The sequence below is a fragment of the Rhinatrema bivittatum genome, chromosome 2 (assembly GCF_901001135.1).
Source record: "Rhinatrema bivittatum chromosome 2, aRhiBiv1.1, whole genome shotgun sequence".
In the NCBI taxonomy this organism is placed as follows: domain Eukaryota; kingdom Metazoa; phylum Chordata; class Amphibia; order Gymnophiona; family Rhinatrematidae; genus Rhinatrema; species Rhinatrema bivittatum.
In genome coordinates, this window is record NC_042616.1 from 289,446,644 (window position 1) to 289,469,342 (window position 22,699).

Below are 22,699 nucleotides of genomic sequence, written 5' to 3' on the forward strand. Positions count from 1 at the left end.
GCCTGTCTTCCTTCTATGAGACCCAAAATGGAGGGAAGTGCCAGAATTCTTTGTAAGGCAAGATTCTGGATTAGGCAGCCTTTTCTCAGGACTCAAGGTGGTCTCCAAGTTCAGTGAAGAAGCAACTGCTTTTACCAAGGACTGCACAGTGAGGAAGCTGCTTGCACAAGAAACAGATTCATTGATTCAGCTCAGGAAATCGCAGGCCCAGTAGGGAAAATCCAGTCCTTTCCTTTTCACTTGACCATACTACAGGTAAGCGGGGGGAGTCTCTACATGTCTTTCTATGCGCATTCACTTTAAAAACCTAGTGCAATCTGATTTCTTGAGGCTTCGATTACTGCATAAACTTAAACTGTTACTTGATCCAGATATCTTCCATACAACATTACAAGCACTCATTTTTCAATCTCTTAATTACAGTAATACTTTGTTTAGTGCTGTACCCAACAACTCACTGAGATCTCTGTAGTTAATTCAGAAGGCAGCTGTCCATACTTTTACAGGTGTAAGTCTTTATACATACATCACACCCATTCCGCAACCCCTTCATTGGCTTCCTCTACTTTATAGTTAAGTTCCACTCTATACATTTACCAACCATCTCTCAGGTTGAAATCTGCTGATAAGGAGCTGCTTTCCCTCAGTGAAATTCATCCATCTGATTGAGACACGAGTTCGTGCTTTCTCTGAGGCTGGGCCTATATTATGGTACTCTCTCTGCCAGAAGAGATTAGGTTAACAACTGACAAGGCTAAGTTTAAAAATTGCTAAAAACATTCCTCTTTAAGAATGCTTTTAATATTGAGGATTAACATTTTACTGTGAGATGAAAAATAACATGGGAGCCTAATCATGTACTGATATGTGTGTGTGTGTATGTATATATATATATATATATATATATGTATATATATGTATATGTATATATATATATGTATATGTATATATATATATGTATATATATATATATATACACTCATGTACACATGGCTCTGAGCTGTTTGCAATATCTTTTTTTCTATTTTACTTATTTATATAAAATGATTTCTATCATACTTCAAAGTTTGAAGCTAGTTACAATAAAAGCAATCATAAATTCAAAATCCACAAAAGTACAATACACAAACAATACAAAACTCAGTGGAGAAATATATATATATATATATATATATATATATATATATATATATATATAAAATCATTTTATATAAATAAGTAAAATAGAAAAAAGAAGATATTGCAGACAGCTCAGAGCCATGTGTACTACATGAGCACAGCAATCTTGGATCTCTTTAGTTTTTTTAATTTTGGAGGTTTTGAACATTTATAAAAATAAATGAAGCATTGAACACAGGCCGAAGCAGCTGAATCCTAGAGCTTTATGCCCATGCAGCTGCTGCAGGTAACTGTGTTTTGAGAGACTGTATGATTTTTTTTCTGGCTGCAGAGTGTTTGCTGGACTCTTGTCACAGTTTAAGGAAGTAGACTGCTAAGCAGTGCTGAAGGGTTCTCTCTGTCCTGGGAGGTGCTGCAGCTGAAGTCACAGTATATAGTGAACAAGGTTTACTTTGGCAGCTGCATTTGAGACGTGGGGAAAACTGCAGAAAGAAAGGCAGGCCTTACTACAAACCATTTTTTTTTTAAATTTTAAAACCCTTTGTTAGAGAATACAAATCTGACGATAAACATTACTTTCAAAATTTAGATACAAATTGCAGCTTTTTCTTAAAATAATAAATCAGAGCATAGAACTTTTCTAATTGATGGAAGTGCACGTTTCTTGTGAAACGAGAAAACGCTGGCAAGTCCTATTAGAAATAGATTTATTAACTAAACAAGTGCAGTACAATTAAATGAGTCTAAATAACCAATCGCACCCTCCCTTCCTTTTTAAACCTTATCTATAACAGGAAAGTGTGACGTACCTTTCTGTAGTATTGTTTCACATTCGTTGGAGAAGTGTGCATAAACCAGAATCTGTCTACTTTTCAACCTGTATGCAAGGAATGGATTCTAGGTTATATTCACATCCAGATAGTTCTCTTCTTTCCTGCGTTAATTTCTCCATGCCAGATATCTTCCATACCTTATGACTGAGGTCCTTCAGTACCATTAATTGCTTGGATGCTAGAAATAAGCGGTTCAGTATTGGAATACCTCTCTGGCTCCTCAGAGCGATTCCCCCTTCTAGAGAACTTAATAGAATTAATATTGAATTCGTTGGTAGCGTGTGCATAGACATTTCCCTGATTCAGGACAACGCTGCCGCCCCAGTACATTTGAATGGCTACCCATTGCCACCATAGGTGGTAAAACGTTGCCTTGCCCCACAGGGCCTCCAAAAAGAGTCTGCTGTTTTCACCCCCCAATTGTTTTCTCTCTTGAAGTTGTCAAATCTTAGAAATCTAGAAAGACAGGAAACCAGAGCTGCCGCATATCACAAATATACTGTAGTGTAAGCAAGATGGTTTTATTTTCCAAAGAAAATTAAAGAACTTTTTAAATACAGAATTAACCAATATATAAAAATGTACAGATCTTTAGTGTCTTTAAGCGAGTCTTTTTTTTATTTTTTTATTAGCACAACCAGCCAAGTCACTAGATGTAATATTGCATCAGTACTACTGCCACGACGCATACCTTGAATATGTGATTTTTGCATCACGTTTTTATGAATGAAAACCTGATGTTGTGTAAACTGCTTGGATGCAAGTTCTGATAGTCAACCAACCACATTGATAAAACAGTGACTCATTTGTCTTGAGCCTATTTCACAAAGGAATAATAATAAGTACTAGGCTCAGGAGAGTACTTAGCTCATGGAATGTAAACTGAAGGTCACTCAGGGACCTGCAAAGTGAATTCATATGGTGACAGTGCTCAGCACTTTCCAGATCCGTCAGAGCTGGGACATGAGGTTGCATGTTTTGATTGGGGCTGGTGATTGGAAAATGCCATCTTGAAGGATTAAAAGGAAATGCTGGAGCTGAATGAAACCAAAGAGAAATACCAGGGGGCAATAGATTGTAAAGATATAATCCACTAATGTGTTAACTTTCCTTCGGAATGGATTAGATTAAAAACAGTTTGCACATGACTGCATATCCAGCACATCTGGGTTAAGTAGCTCACTGGATTTTTTTTTTTTTTTGTTTGGCCTTGCTGCTTTATCCATTAAAAAAAAGAATTATATAACGGACTAATCAAGTGCCCATCAAAAATGACAGAAGAAGATGGCAGCTGCAGCATCTTTTCTTTCCCTGCTGCCACTGCTTGTTTTCTGGAGATAGTGGCAATGGCCTCCCAGGGCGGATAGTGGCAGCGATGACTCTTCTTCATGGAATGACTCCAGGAATAGCAGCAGCAGTGGCAGATTCTCCTTGTACCGTCACTGAAGCAGCCTCTTTGGCTGTGGCTTGGAAGACATGGTGTATCTCCACGGCGTGATGTGGGGGGATGACTTGAAACGCCTGCTCAGGTCTCTGCAGATTTGGCTGTGGGGATCTGTAAAATCTTTTATTTTTCTGGCATTTCTCCATTGATTCGTAAGGTCCTGCCATTAATCAACAGATGTCCTAGAAAATCCCGGCAAATATCTGTTTTGGAGTATGACTGACAATGACAGGAGCCAGCAAATTATTATCTATATATTTAGTAGTATGTTCTGCGCTCAGACCGTGCACACCGGCATTCTGCCCTGAGCTCTAACCCGGGAGCTAATCTCACTGGGGTCTATACTGGGAGTTACCTTCGAGGGTTGTCATCTGCATGCACACAGGACTGCCTCGGGGGCCTACCTAATGTAGGCACACAATTACTGGGATTTTACCTAGGGGCTTGAACCCCACACAAATAGTCAAACACACACTCTGAGTCAGTACATCACGGTTCCAGGTATTTTTGGTAGGTTTATTTAAGCAATAAGTGGATGAACAGATAACATATATCTTACATTTTCCAAGGGATCTGTCTGGCTATCATGGGCAGGAAGCGATCTCTCCCTCTGTAACCATTCAGTTCAGTTCTTAAACACTAAAACTGGTAGTTTGTTTGGGATAGAAACAGTGTATCCTCCCTTGCTGCCTACTTGTTGCGAACGACGTGAGTGTGAGCCCCTCTTGCTGTGGCGCAGTTGACGCAGCCTCAAGGGCAGGACCCTAAGGTCTGCACCGATGGTGAGCGAATGAGTCTTGGCATGAGCGAGGCTAAAAGTCCAGATCCCAAGAGCCACGCAAGGCTGAAGAACCAGTCTGAAGCTGGAAATGGACATGGAGCAAGGCTGAAAACTGTCACGGAGCGAGGCCGAGGCTGAAATGAGGCAGAAGACTTTGCAGGCTAGATACCCAGAATAAGGCTGATAGGCATCCTTCATGCTGAGGCAAGGCTGGAAGGTCTGAAGAACCCTTTTATAGGGCAAGAAGCAGAGACGTTATGCAAGGGTACCACGGACTTTTCCCGCCACAGGCTCTTTAAAGGAAACCATGTTGTGCACGCACTTAGGAAGGAGCATTGGCGTCTGCTGCGAGTCGGCAGCATCCAGCCACATGAGACCATTGGCAGTGTTCTCCCTGTCGCGAGGAGCGGCAGTGACTGGCTGACGGCAACGAGGTAAGTATAACCGCTTGCGGGGCTGCCCCACGAGTGGTGAAACGTAACAGGACTCCTATCAATTCCAAGTGCAGCTGTGTGGCCTTCGCGTGCTCAAACTTTAGTATCCGTTAATTTCTTACTTTCCCATCTGGGATCTACTGGCTCTACAGTTCTCAGATTCTTGCCTGTTCATAAGCACTTTTTGGCATTTTACAGTACAAAACAATAAATATGAGTTCACTTGGAAGTTGGCCTGTGGCCAACTAGTCTGTCTGGGTGAGAACTCTGAATCTTCTATGGCCAAACCTCTAAATACATCGTCAGCCAGATTAGTCAGAAGTAATTCCATTACATAGTAAAAGCCTGTCCAAGGACGGGGAAATACTGTGAAGTGTAGGAAGTGCGTAATTGAGATGTGTGATAGTGGAGGGTGCAGGCTGAGTGCGGGTGCGGTAATAGAGAGTGGATTGGATAATTTAGAGAGAGAGGGGCACAGCCTGAATGTACATCCAGAGAGAGAGGCGGAGCTCAGTTTTCATACAGAGAGAAAGAGGTGAAGAGCTGGAGAGTACAGGGAGGGGAGGGGGCAGAGATCAATTAGCATACCTGTGATGCAAGTGCAGGGCAACTTTCCCCCTTAATATAGTTAGGTTTTGTTTTTTTCAAATGTGTTTGAATTGTGCAGGGAAATAAGGTAATCTAAGATGTATGATGGGATTTCAGTTGTGAACAGGTTGATGCTGATGCAAAGGGATATAGTGTGCAACACTACAGGATTTGGTCTATCAAATATCAAAGCTTGTTCCCCATAGGCACAGAATTTGAGAGAACCTTTTATAAATCAGGCCTAGGAGTGTTAAGACTGATTTTATTTTCTTTTAATAAACTAGAACAGCCTCACAGACCAATTTAAGACATGTCGTTTCAGTTCATAAAATGCTCATTTACCACTTAGAAGGTGATAAACATTTTGGGCCAAATTTTAAAAGGTGCGTGCGGGCGTAGATTTGTTCGCGCAACCCGGCGCGAACAAATCTACTCTCAATTTTATAACATGCGTGCGCATGTTATAAAATCCAGGGTCGGTGTGCGCAGGGGGTGCACAATTGTGCAACTTGTGTGCACCAAGCCGTGCAGCCGTCCTCCATTCCCTCCGCCTTGCCCACGATCCCAGGGACAGTGGCAAATGGCTGCTGTGCCTGGAGGCTCCGCCCACGCCCTGCCCCTTTATGCGAGCCCCGGGACATACACGTGTCCTGGGGCTTGTGCGCGCCACCGAACCTATGCAAAATAGGCTCGGCACATGCAGGGGCAGATTTTCTCGGGTTATGCGCGTAGCCTTTGAAAATCTGTCCCTTTGTCATTGTCTGTCTTAAATGTCTTTAGTCTTGGAAGACTATGGATATGTGACTTTTATGGCCTTTCAGCTTTTAGGTAGGCAACACCTTCTCTGGTCATAAACACTTGCATGCAAATGGCAGTTTTCTGTTTCAATGATGGTAACAGAAAATGAACACAGACATGTCCACATTTTTTTGGGTTTTTTTTCTTCCCGTGAACTCTTTTTGTGTTCCTGGATCCATGTCGGTCTTTTCCCATCTTTTTGAAGGCCTTTCTAGAATCCGTTTCGGTGACTGCAGTCTTAACCGGATGTTTCCCATTATTAACGTCTAGGTCAAGAGCCTTATGGATGTGCTTGCAGATGGCAAATTGGCCTTTTGTCAGAGGTTAGCTCTCCATACAAGATGTTTTTGGGAATTCTACCATTGTCTATACAGGCTCCATCCACTGGTGGTGGCTGTCTGAGCAAGATAAAGAGAGAGCCTACTCTGGGACTTTGGAGTTTGGAAATGTTATCCTTCCAGCAGATGCATCGCAGGCAACACATGTGCAACCTTTGGTTTGAGTCCAATGTCCCCTTAACCATTCCCCAGTGTTTCAAAAGGTCTGGGGCAAGGTCAGGTTTGCATCATTTTGAAGAATGGCTCTGACCAGGCTCAGGGTTGGGGGTGCCCCAGGCCTCATTGTGAGATCCTCATCACTTTTTTTTGGAGATTTGGGGGTATGGGAGGGGAGGGTTGGGTTGGGAGTGGGATAGGACCGGGGTGGATGGGGGGGGGGGGGGGGTGTCCCACTAACTACCAGTGCTTTATTTTTAATACACTTGGGAGATGGGTTACTATACCCCCAACAATTTTGGATTATTATTGGGGTGGGGGGCTATTTCAGCCTTGATGTCTCTGGAAAAGAGGATGGGGGCAACTATTAACCTATGACAGGGTTAAGGGGGGATCCATCGCCGCATGAGGGCTTTTTCATAATTTGTTTTAACTTTTGGATGCTGGGGCCACCTCAAGTGGCGGCCCTGGTTGAGCCAGGGGTCATCCTTGACCCCCGCTCAACTCTTTCTTTTGTCAGGCATTTTTATGCGGTCGGCCCTTTAAGGCAATGGTAATCCCTTGCGGTTGGGGCCACCAAAACACATCATACAGCTGTGATTTTTTTCAGGGTAGGGGGCCCACTATTACACGGACATCCCTCCTCCCACGATAGTGGGAACCCTCCTGTGAAAATTGTTTGGGGCTTAGTGCAGTATTAGGAGTATTAGGAGTATTAGACTGTGAGCCCTTTGGGGAGAGGGAAAGGTGAAATGTAAATCAGGAGGAGGAGCACCTGTTTGTGATACGTGGATGAGTATATATGAGTTGTGTCTAAATATTTGCTGGAGGGAAGGGAGGTGGCAAATTTATATATTGGATAAAGCTCATGAGTGGGTATAACCCATTCCTCTGCACTGGTCTGTCAGGACTAGGGGAAAGGAAATTAACAGAGCACTTGCATTTCACCATATATTTTTTTTTTTATCTAACTATCTTTCTATCTATCCTCTCTTAATTTAACACATCATCTGGTCAAGGATGGGCCTTATTCATCAAGGTCTTTTTCTATAGTAAAGGCTTTAGATAGTCTGGCTGCATGTGGCATGTCTGCATTGCTCTTTTATTGCAATTCAAGTAACAAATGGGCTTACCTGAGCAAATGCAGACATTTGACAATTTGCTCCTGCCAACTGCATAAATTGTGTGTGTAACTAATTACACCCAAATATTTATCTGGAGAAAGCGGAGCGTTGAAGGAGACATTTTGGGGGTGGGGGCTACACTTTAACTCGGGAGTGCTCGGCATCGAGAGTTACAGTCACTCATCTGATGGGGAAAAATAGCTGTCCAAAACTTTAACCAGGTAAAGCTATACACGTAATTTTATCCAGATACGGTCAACTGCAGACTTATGCACATAAGTCCTCTTGAATGTCCAGGAAACGTTATGTGCATAACTTTACCCACATAACTCACCCACCCATTGGCTTTCTGAATATAGACCTCATAGTTTTGTTTTGCTGACTGGATATTGAAAATCATATTTGTTACAGCTACATATCTGTTATCTATTTGTAGATAATGTCAGTGCTTATAAACTTCAGTGTTGTTCCTGTTATGATGGTGGAGGGAGAAGGTTATTAATTTAACATAATAAAATGCAAAACTCTCAATAAGAGCAGACTTTCTTGACCAGGTTATAGTCAGCAAATGATTAAAAGTTCATTACTTGCTGATACATACTAAAGAATGCTTAATATTGTTTTCCTTACATCGTCTTTCTTTGTGACATGTAAGTACAGTGAAGGTTCTCAGACTTTACTTTCAGAAAATGTATAAAGGTTTTTGTGCCCTCTTCAGATTCATGTGATTGGGCAGCCTGCTCAATGTTCTTCTAATCATGCTGATTCTGCCAGCTGCAGGCTCCAGGAAAGCTGCTTTTAGTCTTTAACCATGTTTAATCCTTTGCTTTCCTCTTCATTAATTCTTCAGTAATTAATGTGAAAACCGTAGGGGAACGTTAAAAAGGAGAATCTGCAGCCATGAGCCACTTTTTGCTTCTTTGGAATTGTAGAAACCTATTGGCCTTGCCCAGAGTTTACACTGAGGCTAACAGGTCATCATCAGTCCTCTCTGGATTATGTAATTAGTGAGCTGATGAGCAATATTTATGTAACACTCCTAATTAAAGCAATCCACACAGTTTCTCATGGAATGAAAAGTTTGGAAGTCTAAAGATCTGTCTGAGACCTTTATGCAGTAAGTCTCATTCCAGTTCAGGATAAGCAGAAGAAAAAAAAACCCAAGACATGAGCCTAATATCCTTGAAAGATATAGGGGTCGATGTAATATTTTGGTGCAGAAAGCGGGCACTGACAGCGCCTGCTATCTTAATGTGCCCTCAGGCACCCCCCCCGGGGGCACCATGCAATATTTAAATTAGGGGGTCGCGTTAGAGCCCGAGTGCGTCAGCTGTCCACCGGTTAGGAAAACAGATGCCGAGTTTTTCAGTGTCTGTTTCCCTAAACGCCGCACAGCCAAGGGGTTCAGGAAACGGACGCTTCTCAATTAAGTGTCTGTTTCCTGCACCTGACTGCCTGCACTTTTTTTTTTAACTTTTTTTTTTTTTAATTACTTTAGTTTTTCCTCGTACTTAATATCGCTCCAGGCAGACGTTAATTTCCGATTGCTAAATGTGCGTCCTAGACGCGCACACAGGGAGTGAATAGCTAATAACCTTATTCACATGCATGTTGGACGTACATTGTAGAGGCACAAATCCCCTTATTGCATAAGGGGATTAGTTAGTGCCTCTTCAACCCGCATCTGAGCGCACTGTATTGCATCGGCCCTATGGTTGTTCATCGGAAGTGTAAAGACCTCGAGGCCACATTTTGGAATGTAGCTTTGCAACTGGTTGCAAGTCACCCATGTATACATCATGCCTCCAACAAACTGCTGACATCCTCCTAGATTATAAACCTTCTACTGAACTTTAAGACAGGGGAAATATTTCTAGAGGAAATAGCATGGATCATGGGCCTCCTTTTGGACTTTCAAATGAGAGTTCAGGTATCCCACTTAAGGAACTAGAAAGACAGGATCTTAGCTGACACCTGATTGTTGCACCTGAAGCTTGCATGATACCCATGTGTGAAGGTCGGTATATAAAAACAAACAAATAAATAAAATGTAGCCATTTAGTGGTGGTCCATGTGGCATGCCAGAGCTAGGCTTCCTACACAGGAGCCAAAGTAAAAGTGTCAGAAACGTCACTGCTGTGGCATCAAATGCTTCACACTCTTCAGGGAGCAGAGCATCACTAAAAGGCTCAGCCGAACTGTACATTTCTGAGGCCCTTCCAGAATTCTTCTATAAAAACACATAATTGGACATCAAATATTTTAAACTTTTTCCTCTGAGTATGTGTGTGTATGTAACCCCTGAGCGGGACGGATCCTTTGCTTGGCACCCAGGGGAACATAGAAAAATAGAGCCGGATCCTTTCTACACCACTCTTCTCAGTCTCTTTTCAACTCCTTCTCCCTACTGAATAGCTTTCAACTGAGGCCTTGGGCTCCAGTATGGGGAGATGAATAATAGCGCTCATACCCTTCGTCTTTGCAATTTAGCCCAGTCTCCGTCCTTAGTGTACCGCATCAGTGTTTATACAGTTTCAGCATCCAATATGCGCACAGCAGAGGAATTGTGGTTTCCAACTTCTTTACTGATAGTTTGGTTAGATGATCGAATAATATTTACCCTTCTTGTATTTGATTGATTAGCAGCCAAAAATAATAAGACAGCAGATGGAATAAACTTGTGACTCCACTTCTTGGTAAAGTCTCTTCTTCTATGTGGAAGCTTTATATTTACACAGACTTCCTCATTGTAACTAATTCCTTAAATTCCTCAGATTATGCAGATTAAAGTTAGTTTAATCTTCCTTCTCTTCCCCAGTTTATTCTCTAGGAGGTAGTTGGAATAGGCACACAGTCCCAATATTTAATCAGACCTCAGTCCTATATTTGATACTTTTCCAGAAATCCTCTTTAAATACTTTTTAACTTCCAATACAGCAATTGAAGGGCACTTCACACTCCTGATTGATTCTTTCACTCCTTTGTCAGTGCCTACTGGGCACCTCCCACCCCTTTCTATTGTGTCCTGCATTTCTCCACTCCTTAGGCAGCACTGGGTGGGCACTTCTCATACCTTTAAATGACTTCCCCTAGTAGCCACAAACAGGCTGATACAGAAAACTTCGCAGGAGAGCGAGCACCCAGGACACTCTTCCTGGGTGAGCGATCCAGTAAATAAATTTATGTAAATGGGGGCCCGCAGTAAAAGGAGGTGCTAGGGACACTAGCATGTCCCTAGCACCTCCTTTTTGACAGAAGCGGCGGCTGTCAGCGAGTTTGACAGCCGACGCTCAATTTACCGGCGTCTGTTCTCGGACCCGCTGACAGCCACGGGTTCGGAAAACGGACACCGGCAAAATTGAGCATCCGTCTTCAAACCCGCGGGCAGATTTTTAATTTTTTTTTTTTCTTTTAAAATTTTTGATTTATTTTTATTTTGGGGTCTCAGACTTAATATCACTATGATATTAAGTCGGACGGTGTACAGAAAAGCAGTTTTTTTCTGCTTTTCTGTACACTTTCCCGGAGCTGGCCGAAATTAACGCCTGCCTTTGGGCAGGCGTTAACAAAATGTGCGACTTCGCTGCACATTTTGTTTTCTGTATCGCGTGGGAATGACTAATATTTATTTATTTAAAAACTTTTCTATACCGTCGCTAAGTTATATATCATCGCAACGGTTTACAAATAGGCACATAACCTACATTTACTTACCTTAGTCTATCGTACATTCTAACAGGTGCCAATAAAGTTCGGTCACAATTTCATAAATAAAATCATTATTTGAGTATTGTTGGTCAAGTCCAGGTATGTTATTGAGTTACTATCTCTTTGAGATATTACTTCTTAAATGTAGGATTGAGTAAATTCATTCTCATCTGCATTACCCTGTACTTTTTCTCTACCCTCCAAACTCTTTAGTGAAGGCTTTTTTAAAGAGCCATGTTTTTAAATTTTTCTTAAAAGTTTTGAGATTATTCTGTAATCTGAGTTCAGGGGGCATCGTGTTCCATAGTATGGGCCCAGCCAATGATGAAGCCCTTTCTCTCACTTGGGTTAATTTTGCTGACTTTACTGAAGGGATTGTTAGTAGTGCTTTGTTTGCTGAGTGGAGGTTTCTTTGTGGAACATGTACGCGTAAGGCTGTGTTTAGCCAGTCTGCTTCTTTATCATATATTAATTTGTGTATGGTACATAAGGCCTTGTATTTTATCTTGTATTCGATGGGCAACCAATGTAAGTCTGCTAGAGTTTCAGATATATGGTCCCTCCTCTTTTTTTCCATCAGTATTCTGGCTACAGTATTTTGAAGTATCTGGAGTGGTCTTATCGATGTGCTTGGCAGTCCTAGTAAGAGTGCATTGCAGTAGTCAGTGCTGGAAAAGATAAGTGTTTGCAGTACTGTTCTGAAGTGGGCGGGTGTGAGTAATGGTTTCAATCTTCTGAGGACCATAAGTTTTGCGTTGCCTTCTCTTACTTTTATAGATGTGTTGCTTCAGGTTGATTTCTGGGTCCATTATTACTCCCAGATTCCTTACTTTTTCGGCTAGCTCAATTTTCTGGTTATTCCTTAGGGTTATCGGTGTTTGAATGATTTCAGTATTTTTTCTCTCAAGGTGAAGGAATTCAGTTTTGTCAAAGTTGATAACCAGTTCCATTTTGCATATATATGTTAAAGAGGGTAGCAGACAGCGCTGAACCCTGAGGTACTCCTGTTTCAAGTTTAAATTTTTCTGATAATGTGGTTTTTATCTGGACTTGAAAGAACCTATTGTTTAGGTAGAATCTGAACCAGTTTATTGTTTTGTCACATAATCCAATTTCTTCAAGTCTTTTTAGTAGTATTTTGTGGTTTACTGTATCAAAGGCTGCAGATAAGTCAAGCATTATAAGGATGTAATGTTTACTGTTATCAAAACCTCTTAGTATGTTGTCTGTTAGTGAGAGAAGTAATGTCTCAGTGCTGTAGTGTTTTCGGAAGCTGTGTTGTGAAGGGTACAGTATGTTGTTGTCTAGGTGTTCAGCTAGCTGTTTCTGTACTGTTTTCTCTATTAATTTAGCTAATAAAGGGAGGTTTGAGACTGGGCAGTAGTTAATGAGGATTAGTGGGTCACTGTTTTTCTTTTTGATGATTGGTTTAATGATTGCCCCTTTTAGTGTATCTGGCATTAATCCTTCAGTTAGGGATAGGTTTATGATATTAGTTAGTGTTGGGGTTACTACATTGGTAATCTTTTTTTATCTCAGTTGTTGGTATTGTATCGATTTTGTGTGGAGCAGGGTTTATATTTTTTATCATTGATTCAACTTCTTGTTCTGATATTTCTATAAATGAAAACCATATGTTAACATCTCTTTTTTGCATTACGATTGCTTGTTTGCTGTTTTTTGGGAGTTTGTTTCTTAGGTTTAATATTTTGTCACTAAAAAATTTAGCTAATTCATTGCATTTTGATTCAGGAAGACTTTGAGGTGATTCTTGTTTGTCATTTGTGAGATTCGTTACTATGGAGTTGAAGTGCCCATCAACATGCATTTGCATGTTGCGGGCGCTATTAGTTTCGGGGGGGGGGGGGGGGGGGGTTTGGACGTGCGTTGTTGACGCGCTATTACCCCTTACTGTATAAGGGGTAAAAATAGTGCGCTAAACGCGGGCTAACAGTGTGCTCCACTGGAGCACATTTTACTGTATCGGCCCGAAAGTTCTTTGTTTCCTCTATCAGTGCACATTACTGGATCCCTTTCTTTAGATGGACTTGGTAACTCCTCTGTCTCTCTGGAGGAAAGTTTCTCTCCAATAGCTTTAGGATGCCTACTCCAGGTACCTTGGGTTATCAGCTCCAAGTGCACAAAAGATTACTTGAAACCCAAAATGGGGGAAACGTAAGCAATAAGCAGGAAGGGTGCAGAAGCTTTCATGCCTCACAATAGAGAAGATAATATGAAACAGTTAATGCAAAAATATTCTTTCTTTGCAGCAGGTCACACTCGCTGTGTATGCTCATTAGGAGGCATAGCACAAGCAGGTCTTCCTTATCCCCACATCCAGTCTCGAATACAGGGACACCCCCAATCCACTGCAACAAGGGGGCAAGGCTCTCACAGGGACTCCTCAAAAACTGACTTAAGAGTCCAAAAATAAATCTTTAAAGGCAGGTGACCACTAAATGGGAACTTTTCCTTTCTCCTTTCCCATAAATTAGAAGACAGGAGACAGAGAGCTCCTACTCCGGCAAAATTCGAACTAAAACCCACGAGGATGGCGGGTGCTTAGGGATGATAAACAACTAGCACGCACCACTTGTATGTTCCCACATGGAGGAGTAAAACCCAAACATCTCACTCTTATTTAGGTACAGACCTCCCCGCTGATTGGTACACTCCTTTTAGTTAGGGAAATCAAGGGTTCCCTACATAGATAGTTATATATCTATCTATATATCTATCTCTGTGTAATAAATGTTTCAGAAATCACATCATAGTGTCTGAAGAATGTATCATCAGATTTTTGGGAGTAGACTGCAAATAAAATCAAGAAATACATTTACAAATTAAAAGAAATCATACTACACTGTCTAAAGGTAATGTCAGAAATGGCTGGACAGAGCTAGGAATAGGATGTTTCCTTTTATTTTGCATTAAAAAAAAAAAATCAAATTCTGGTGTCACCTCAGTAATAAGCAGGCAGAAAAGAGACAGAAGACAGAGTGCTGCCACAAATTAAAAGGATTTAGTAAGCAGAGCCACATAGGATGAGGTAAGGAATGGGGGCAAGACAGGAGGTTGACCATAGTGATCACCCATGTTAACCTTGGGCCTTCCCTCCCCTCCCCCAAAAAAAATCCATTCTGGCCATACCCCCGGTTTTGAAAAATGTCTTTGCCCAAAGATATAATTTCTTGCAGTTTCTGGAAGGGAAACAATTTGTACAAACAAAATTGTGCTATAAAAGCACTGTGGACCTTTTGCCTGATTTTTAAGTTCTGCACTTTCACAGTTCTTTTTTGCATACATATTTTTTCTTTCACAAATAAAGCCTTAGGCAGAATCATGCAAACAAAACTGACTTGCAGGCTTTGATTTTGCTTTTCTCCCTAAACTGAAAATCCATACCAAAGGAGGCTGGTGGAACTCAGCAGAATGGCCCAGTCCCATTGCTTCCATTTGCTTATCTCTGCTGCTAAAGCAGCAGAGAGGAATACGCCTGTTTAAAAATAAATAAATACATAAAAAGCTTTCTAAAGGGATCTGGTCTCCTTAAGATCTTTGATTCTGATATTTGCAAATTAAAATCAGCTTGCACAGAAATGCTAATTAAGGTGCCAACGTTTCATATGGAGATCGTGGGGGCCTGAAACAGCAGGATGGGCTCAGCTTGCTGTACTGCTGCAGTTCAGTCTCTCTGGCTTCAGTTTGCAGGATCTTTTACCTCTGTAGCAGAATTGTACATCCATGTCAGCTGTTCCAGTTTTAACAGCTCCACGCTGAGCTGATGCACTAAATGCTTTCCCCTTCCCCCACACTTTTTTTTTTGTTCTGTGTTTCTACGGGAAAAATGCATAAATATGTGCCTCTGAGTGTAATAGGAATGTTGTAAAACTGAAGCTTTCTATGCAGTGCAGTAAAGTGGATCCCTTATAGCTGTCGTATTCATGTTGTTACTCTCTGCTTAGTATCTCACATTTTACGACAGACATCTTTATGAATTTGTGGACCTGGCTCTGCACATAACACAAGAAATACAGTAGAGATTATTATTCTGAGTTTCATCGTCATACCATTTTTATTCTAAACCTTTCTTCATCCTTATCTTGGATTTAGTGTAAAACTTTGCATAAATGATTCCATCTCCTAACCTTGTTGTAAGCCTTCTGTTGTCAACCTGTGAGGGTTTTTTTGTTTTGTTTGTTTTTAGCTAAAAGTTTGCGGGTGGGTGTGGGATGGAAAGGGAAATAGGAGGGAGTTGAAGCTGTGCATTTTCAGGGAGCGGGGAGTGTGTGAACCTGAAGCCAGGGAATGGCATGAGCCCTGACTTTCTAGCCACATAATCTTCCTGAGAGGTTAGTGAGTGCTCAGCTTGCTGCTTTCATTCACTGTTACTTACAATGCACAGATATCCCATCTAAACATATTAAAACACATGAGATGGAATTGTTTGAGCAACGTACCAGGGCACACACTTATTCTGGAGGAAGACCTTTCTGAACACGTGTCTGGATCCTGACTAGGCCTTCTGCATGACTATTCTTACACTTATATTAAACATCTTTTAGATCATGCTGTTATTGAAGTAAAATCTGTTTAAGCTCTCTTTGTTGTGAAAGAATTTTAAAAACATACTTTGCATGAACAAATCAATCTGACATAATCCCAGCATGTCTTATGGGGAATGCGTTATACATAGACCATATGAGAGGTTACAAATCTTTATTATCAAAAGTTTTCACCAAATCACATAAAAAGTGTGTCATAAAACTCACTCACTCATTCACACTATTAAAATTAAACACAACAGTGAAGTTACAATCACAAACAGATTTTTCAGAGTAAAACAGAGTACATGTGTGTATACATCCTGTGGCTTATTACGCCACTTACAACTCTATAAATAGTGTATACAAATTTATCAAAACAGTAGCATGAATTGTTTCACTACACTATCTAACCATAGTTCCCATGCTATTGTATTAATCTTATCTCAGTAATAACTGGTGAAGTGCGGTTTTGTCGGTCCATCCATCAGAAGCATTACAGAATTGACGTTGGAAAGAGATTTATGGATTGAGTAAAAGTACTGCTTGGGACATGCTATCGCAGCATGAGCATGTGAAACAAGGCTGAGAGAAGGCTAAGCACTCATTGAGATTTTGTCTGTGCCATTTTGGAGTGTATATCTATCTATCTATATATAACGTTGGAAAAGAAGATTAGAGATCGATTAACCTTTGGAATAATGTGGAGGGTCCATTTATTCAAATAGATTCTTTAAATGTTTGATGGTCAATATCTCCCTGACGAAGCTGGTAACAGAGAAACAAGGGCCTCTTGTAGGGGTTATGTCATGGTTAAAGGTGAAGCACTATCTCTAGTTTCTATGAAGGAAGAGGCACATAGTGAAGAAGATTAAATGAAAATGATATAAACCCAAACTTCAAACAACAGATGCACTTGTACAATGATGATATAAGATTAATACAATAGTATGGGAACTATGGTTAAATACTGTAATGAAACAATTCATGCTACTGTTTTGATAAATATTTGTATACAGTATTTATAGAGTTGTATACAGTATAGCGTTAAGCTTTGAAAAAATCTGTTTGAGATTGTAACTTCACTGTTGTGTTTAATTTTAATAGTGCGAATGTGTGAATGAGTGAGTTTTGAGTCACACTTTTTATGCGATTTGGTGAAAAGTTTTGATGACAAAGATTTGTAACCTCTCATATGGTCTATGTATAGTTTACACTAGTGTTGAGAGGGTGGTAAAATATCACCCGACGTGTGTACCTTATGGGGAATACGTTCATAAAGGCCATAGTAAAAATACAGGGACTTGAGATGAAAGAGTGACATTAAAAATATAGCCCCATGCAGTGCTGCCCTGGTACTTCTGCTGTCAGAGCGAGCAGTACTACAAGAAGGGCTCCAAAGCATTAAAAAAAACTCACAGCTGGTTGCTATCTTAGCCATATTGCAGGGTCCAAAGTCTCAGTTAAAAAAAAAAAAAAATTCACTAATCTATAATATTGAATATCAGCCTCCTTTGGTTTTTGTGCTACAAATAAAGTAAAATGAGTGAAGCACAGTCGTCATTGTATGTATAATACTGGGGTTAGCCACTTGTCTAACTGAGCCTTTATACGTTAATGTTTGAGTGATTACCAGTGCTGGCTAGTTTCTGGATGGGATCTTTGAATTGTATACCATATGATAAAGGAAGCCAGTGCAGAATTTGTAAAGCAAGTGTAGTGTGTGCTTTGCAGGGTATATTGTATATTATACAAGCAGCTGATTTCTGAATGAATTGGAGAGGGTGAGTAATCGAAGCGGGGAGTCCTAGATACAGTGAGTTACAGTAATCGAGACTTGATAATATTAATGCTTGAACCACTGCACAGAAATCAGAAGGAAATAGAAGAGGCTTTAGTATTTTTTTTTTAAGTATTTTTGTAGTTTGAAGAAGGATTTTTTTTTACGATTGCAGAGATATTGTTGGTCATTGAGAGCTTTGAATCGATTAATACACCTAAGTTTGTTATAGGAATTGTGTGATTTTCAAATGTAAACTTATTTGGGGGGTGGCGTGTGGAATTGGGGACAGTGGATAGAAAAATCAATTCTATTTTTGATGTGTTCAGTTTTAAACAATTGTGTGATAGCCAGGTGATTGTTTTTAAATACAGTTGTAACAGTGATAGGGTTTTGGGCCAGGAGATTGAAAGGGAATAATAAACTGAATGTCGTCAGTATAAATTTTGAAGTTCAGGTTGAGACCAGAGAAGAGGTATATGTTGAAAAGAGTGGCAGATAATGACGAACCTTGAGGTACGCCTGAGTTAGTGTAGTCCTAATTTGAGTTTGCATCACCAAGGGTGACTTTGTGGTCGGTTACCAAGAAATGATTTGAACCATTGAAGAACATGTCCAGAAATGGCTTGGTGTTCGAGATTTGAAAGGAGAATTTCGTGATCAAAAGCTGCATTGATGTCGAGGAATACTAACATGTAATTAGTATTAGAATCAAATCCTCTGAGTATTCTGTCAAACGATGATATGAGGAGGGATTTAGAACTATGTCCCTTTCTGAAACTGTGCTGATCTGGGTGTTGAAGATTATTGTCATATATGTAATCTGAGAGTTGTTTAAGTACAACAGATTCAATGATTTGGGCTAGGGATGGAAAAGTGGCAATGGGACAATAGTTGGAAATATCAAGTGGATCTTTTTAGAAATTGGAAGAATTGATGTTTGTTTCAGGGTGGATGGAAATGATCCTAGGGAAAAGGATGCATTAACTATATCTGTTATTGAGGGAGAAATGTGTTCTTTAATATCTTTGAGTAATTGACCAGGGCAGGGATTGAAAGGACTATTTGAGACTTTAGATTTGGTTAATATGTGGGTTATAGTATTGGAATTAATAGGATCAAATTCAGAAAATGAGCTGATAGCTTGAGTGAGATTGGGGAGTGGAATCCGTAGAAATGTGAAATCAGAAGACATTTTCTCTATTTTTTTTTTCTTTAAAGTGCTGAGCAATGTTATTGCAAAAGTCGTTGATATAGTGAATAGATAGATTTTGCGGTATGGACGCAAGGGTCTTTACAAAACTGAACAGAGTATGTGGACTACCATTTGTCACTTGTATTTTTGAAGCATAAAATCCGTCATTAATTTGATTATATTAAATGTTAAGACTTTACCAACCTGCCCATCAATTAAGATCAATGGACAAATGTATTCTTGAAGTTCCTACAATAAAGATGGCAAGACTAGATCTGACTCGCAAGCATGCTTTCTCTGTGGCTGGACCAATTTTGTAGAACTCAATCCCAGAACATATCTGCCTCATATCTAATACCATAGAATTCAAAAAAGTACTTAAAACATACTTTTGCACTCTTGCTTATAATAATACATAGATACAATACTCTCTATCCAATCAAGTACATTGCCCTCACCTTTTTAGTATTTATTTTATTCTTTTTTTCTTGATCCTCTATCATTTCTATGATTGTCATTTTTGCCTATTTGTATTAATTTATTTCTTTTATTGTTTTTATCTTTGTATTGAAATTTTATGTATGTATGCCATCTTGTAAACCGCTTAGATCTATAACCCAGTTGTATAGGTGGCATAAAAGAATTTTTAAATAAATCTGAGAGTTAATAGAAAGTGGAGAACTCTGTCATTACCTCAGTTGCTACAGTAATGACCACTCCAGGAAGCAAAATTTGGTCTTGAAAAGTTAACATTTTTTTTTTGTCATCCTAATTCTCATAACAGGATACATAAACCAGTTTGTTTGCATTAGCTGCCTATCCCACCAGTTGTACCAGTCCTTCTGTGGTTCACCTAGACCCTCCAGCACTTCACCTTGAATCCCCACCCCTTCACCTGTACCCCCCAACCAAAAACTGCAGACAACAGAGGAGTCCTAGTTTCGTAACAGGATGAACACACTATGGTTTGTTTGCACTAGCTGCCTATCCCATCAGTCCCACAGAGAGCAGTCAGAATATGCAACAGCCACTTGGACCAGCTTATAGTAGTACGTGTGTACCGGGTTTTGCACAAGATGGGCTCTTTGTTTAAAAAAAAAATGTTCTTAGCTTAGAATCATAATACCTGAAAGGCTCGAGTCACGTCTGATGGCTTTCCTATGTGACAGCTTCTTGCACCTCAGAATTTTCAGAAATGAAAGAGAAGGGGATGGAAATTGAGTTCAGTAAAGAAGGCCCCATTCAAGCATGACACACTTTGAGACTAGACACATTTCCAAAACGGCTTCCTGACTGATGTGAATAGAGCACCATTTAATGCATTTTGCAGAAATAGTGGTCCCCAAATTGAAAGCTGGCCGTTGAAATAACTTAGCTGAATAAGACTTATCCGGCTAAGTTAGAAGGGAAATTCAGTGGCATGGCTATGCTGCCGAATATCTGTGTACAAGCTGCTATTTAGCCAAGAAAGTTATATCCAGCTAAGTTAAACCTGCTCATTGGCAGTTATAACTTACCCGCATAAGTTGCTATTTAGCCGGATAAGTTATGCTATCTGGCTAAATAGTGCCATCCTGATCCTCCATCTGCCTGACTACTATCTAGCTGGCTAAGAGTTAGCCGAATAAGTGACTTACCAGCTATCTAGCAACTGCTGAATGCACTTTCAGTACTGGCCCCATTGTACCTAACACTTTTTATATTCTGAAATGATTTATTGTACTGGAACGGAAAAAAGAATGGTTTTCAGCGTTGACAGTAGCCAGTCAGTTTGTCAGTATCATGTTGACTTCTGCTTACGTTCATTTTCCAATTTCTGTTCTAGATAAACTGTATTCTCTTGACCTAACAAAAGAGAAGGGCTTGACCGTGACTATAAAGCGGAGACCACGAAAATTTCGCCATTTTCAGCCAGTGTGTCTGATATGCAAGGGACCCACCGACTGTGAGCAGGAAGTTAACTTAACATCGGGCAGATTCTACCGCCTTTCATTCCTTTGTGATAACTTGGAACAGCTGATGGTAACAGCAGAGAAAGTGCTAGGTACAAAGCAGCTCACAGCCATACCTTTTGAAAGCTTAACCTGACATAGATATGAAAGTGTGATGTTTCAGGATATTGGTAAGGGGGATTTCAACAGGGCTCAGAGAACTTGACATTTTTATAAAGGTCCAAAATTTTTACAGGCCCTGTTTGTACAAACTTTATTCACAAAAAGGTGAATGTAAAAGCCTGCTGCGCACATCAATGAGGGGATGCGTGCAAAAGTCAGGCTTGCGCACGCCCACCGAATTTTTAAAGCTGCCCAGATGCGGGCACATCTCCCACTGTGTGCACACCTCATTCATATATTCAAAAAGGGGTGTGGTCTGGGTGGGGCCAAGAGATGTGCATGCAAATGCTTAAGTGCCCGGGCGCACGCTCAGGTTCAGTACCGCATAACTTTATTTCTGCTATGGGGTAGGTATAGGTTAAAAAAAACCAAACAAAAAAAAAGCCATCCCTGAGGGGGTTTAAAGGTTTGGGGTAATTGGAGGGAGTGCAAGGTATTAAACTAGGGGGATTTGGGGGATCTATCTATACCCTCGGCAAACTGGCGGATGAACTGGTGAAACTGGTCATGGCAAGGATGTGTGCCATTTATAAATTCACCAACTTATACGACTTAGATGTACAAGGAAAAAAAATGTGTTTTCGGAAGTTTTTTTTCCCCTCACGAATTTCAGATCGTGGATTGTTTGATTTATAAGGGAAAAAAAACAGATCAAACAAAAAAAAAAAAAAGCCGAAAAATGAAAACGAGGCCTCCGGGGCCTCCTGCCTGCTCGGAAAAATGCCAGGGCCAGGTTCCCCCCTGGCTCCTACTTACCCAGGGGCTGATGCAATACAGTGCTATTACTCACTCATTCACTCCAAATGCAAAAAAATAAATGTGCATCTCAGACCCACATTTATCGCTCAGCTATTAGCTGAGCGCATTGAAAAAAAAGTACAGAAAAGCAGAAAAAACTGCTTTTCTGTACTTTTTTAAAAGTTAAAAAGAAAAAAACCCCTCAGCTGCCGCATTGAAGACCGATGCCGATATGCTCAGAGTCTGTTTTCATAACCAACTGACTGCAGTTATGAAAACAGATGCTGAGTTTATCGGCATTGGTGTTCATAACCAGCAGACCGCCAGTAACCGCGGGGACGTGTTAGCAAGGAGGCGCTAAGGTCGCGCAAGCGAATCTAGCGCCTCCTTGCTAGCGCAACTCCCTAATTTGTTTATTGCATGGCGTCTCCCTTAAAAAAAAAAAAAAAAAAAAAAAAAAAAGCAGGTGCTGAAAAGTCAGCGCCCACTTTCCACATTTAATATTGCATCAGCCCCCCGGTTTGGTGGGCATCCACCGGCTCGGCCCAGGCCGAAGCCTCGGCTTTGTGTAGGCTGAGGGGAGCCGTAAGTAGCCACGAGCTCGGCCTATGCAGGGCAGATGCCTCTGCTGAACCCAGGCCCGAAGCCAGTGCTTTGGCCTATGCCGAGACCCAGGCCATGCTACGAGCTGCCCAGGAGGCTGGGTCCTGATACTGGGGCTTCAGCCTAGGCCTAGGCTGATGCCCAGATCCAGGCCGGAGGGTGGGTCCGATACTGGGGCTGAGGCCAGAGCCAGGAAAGCCTGCTGCCCTTGCCTCGGCCTAGGCTGGAGACCGGACCCAGGCTTGACATTGTAACCCAACCCAGAGGCCGAGTCCTGACACTTGAGCCTTTGCCTAGGCTGGAGCCTGGCCTGGGACCCAGAGGCCAGATCCTAACGCCAGAGCCCAGACCCAGACTTAGAGGCCAGCTCCTGAAACTGAGGCCTAGGCCCAGGCCAGGAGC

General features: G+C 41.0%; 1 protein-coding gene across 2 annotated transcripts in view; it reads left to right on the plus strand.

Annotated features, from left to right (window-relative positions):
• CDCP1 (CUB domain containing protein 1) overlaps positions 1-22,699 on the plus strand; it is a 257,865-nt gene that overhangs the window by 221,687 nt on the left and 13,479 nt on the right. For both annotated transcript variants that reach the window (XM_029589604.1, XM_029589602.1), the window contains exon 5: positions 20,668-20,886. In XM_029589604.1, the coding sequence (XP_029445464.1) occupies positions 20,668-20,886 (219 nt within the window). The remainder of the gene's footprint in view (positions 1-20,667; positions 20,887-22,699) is intronic.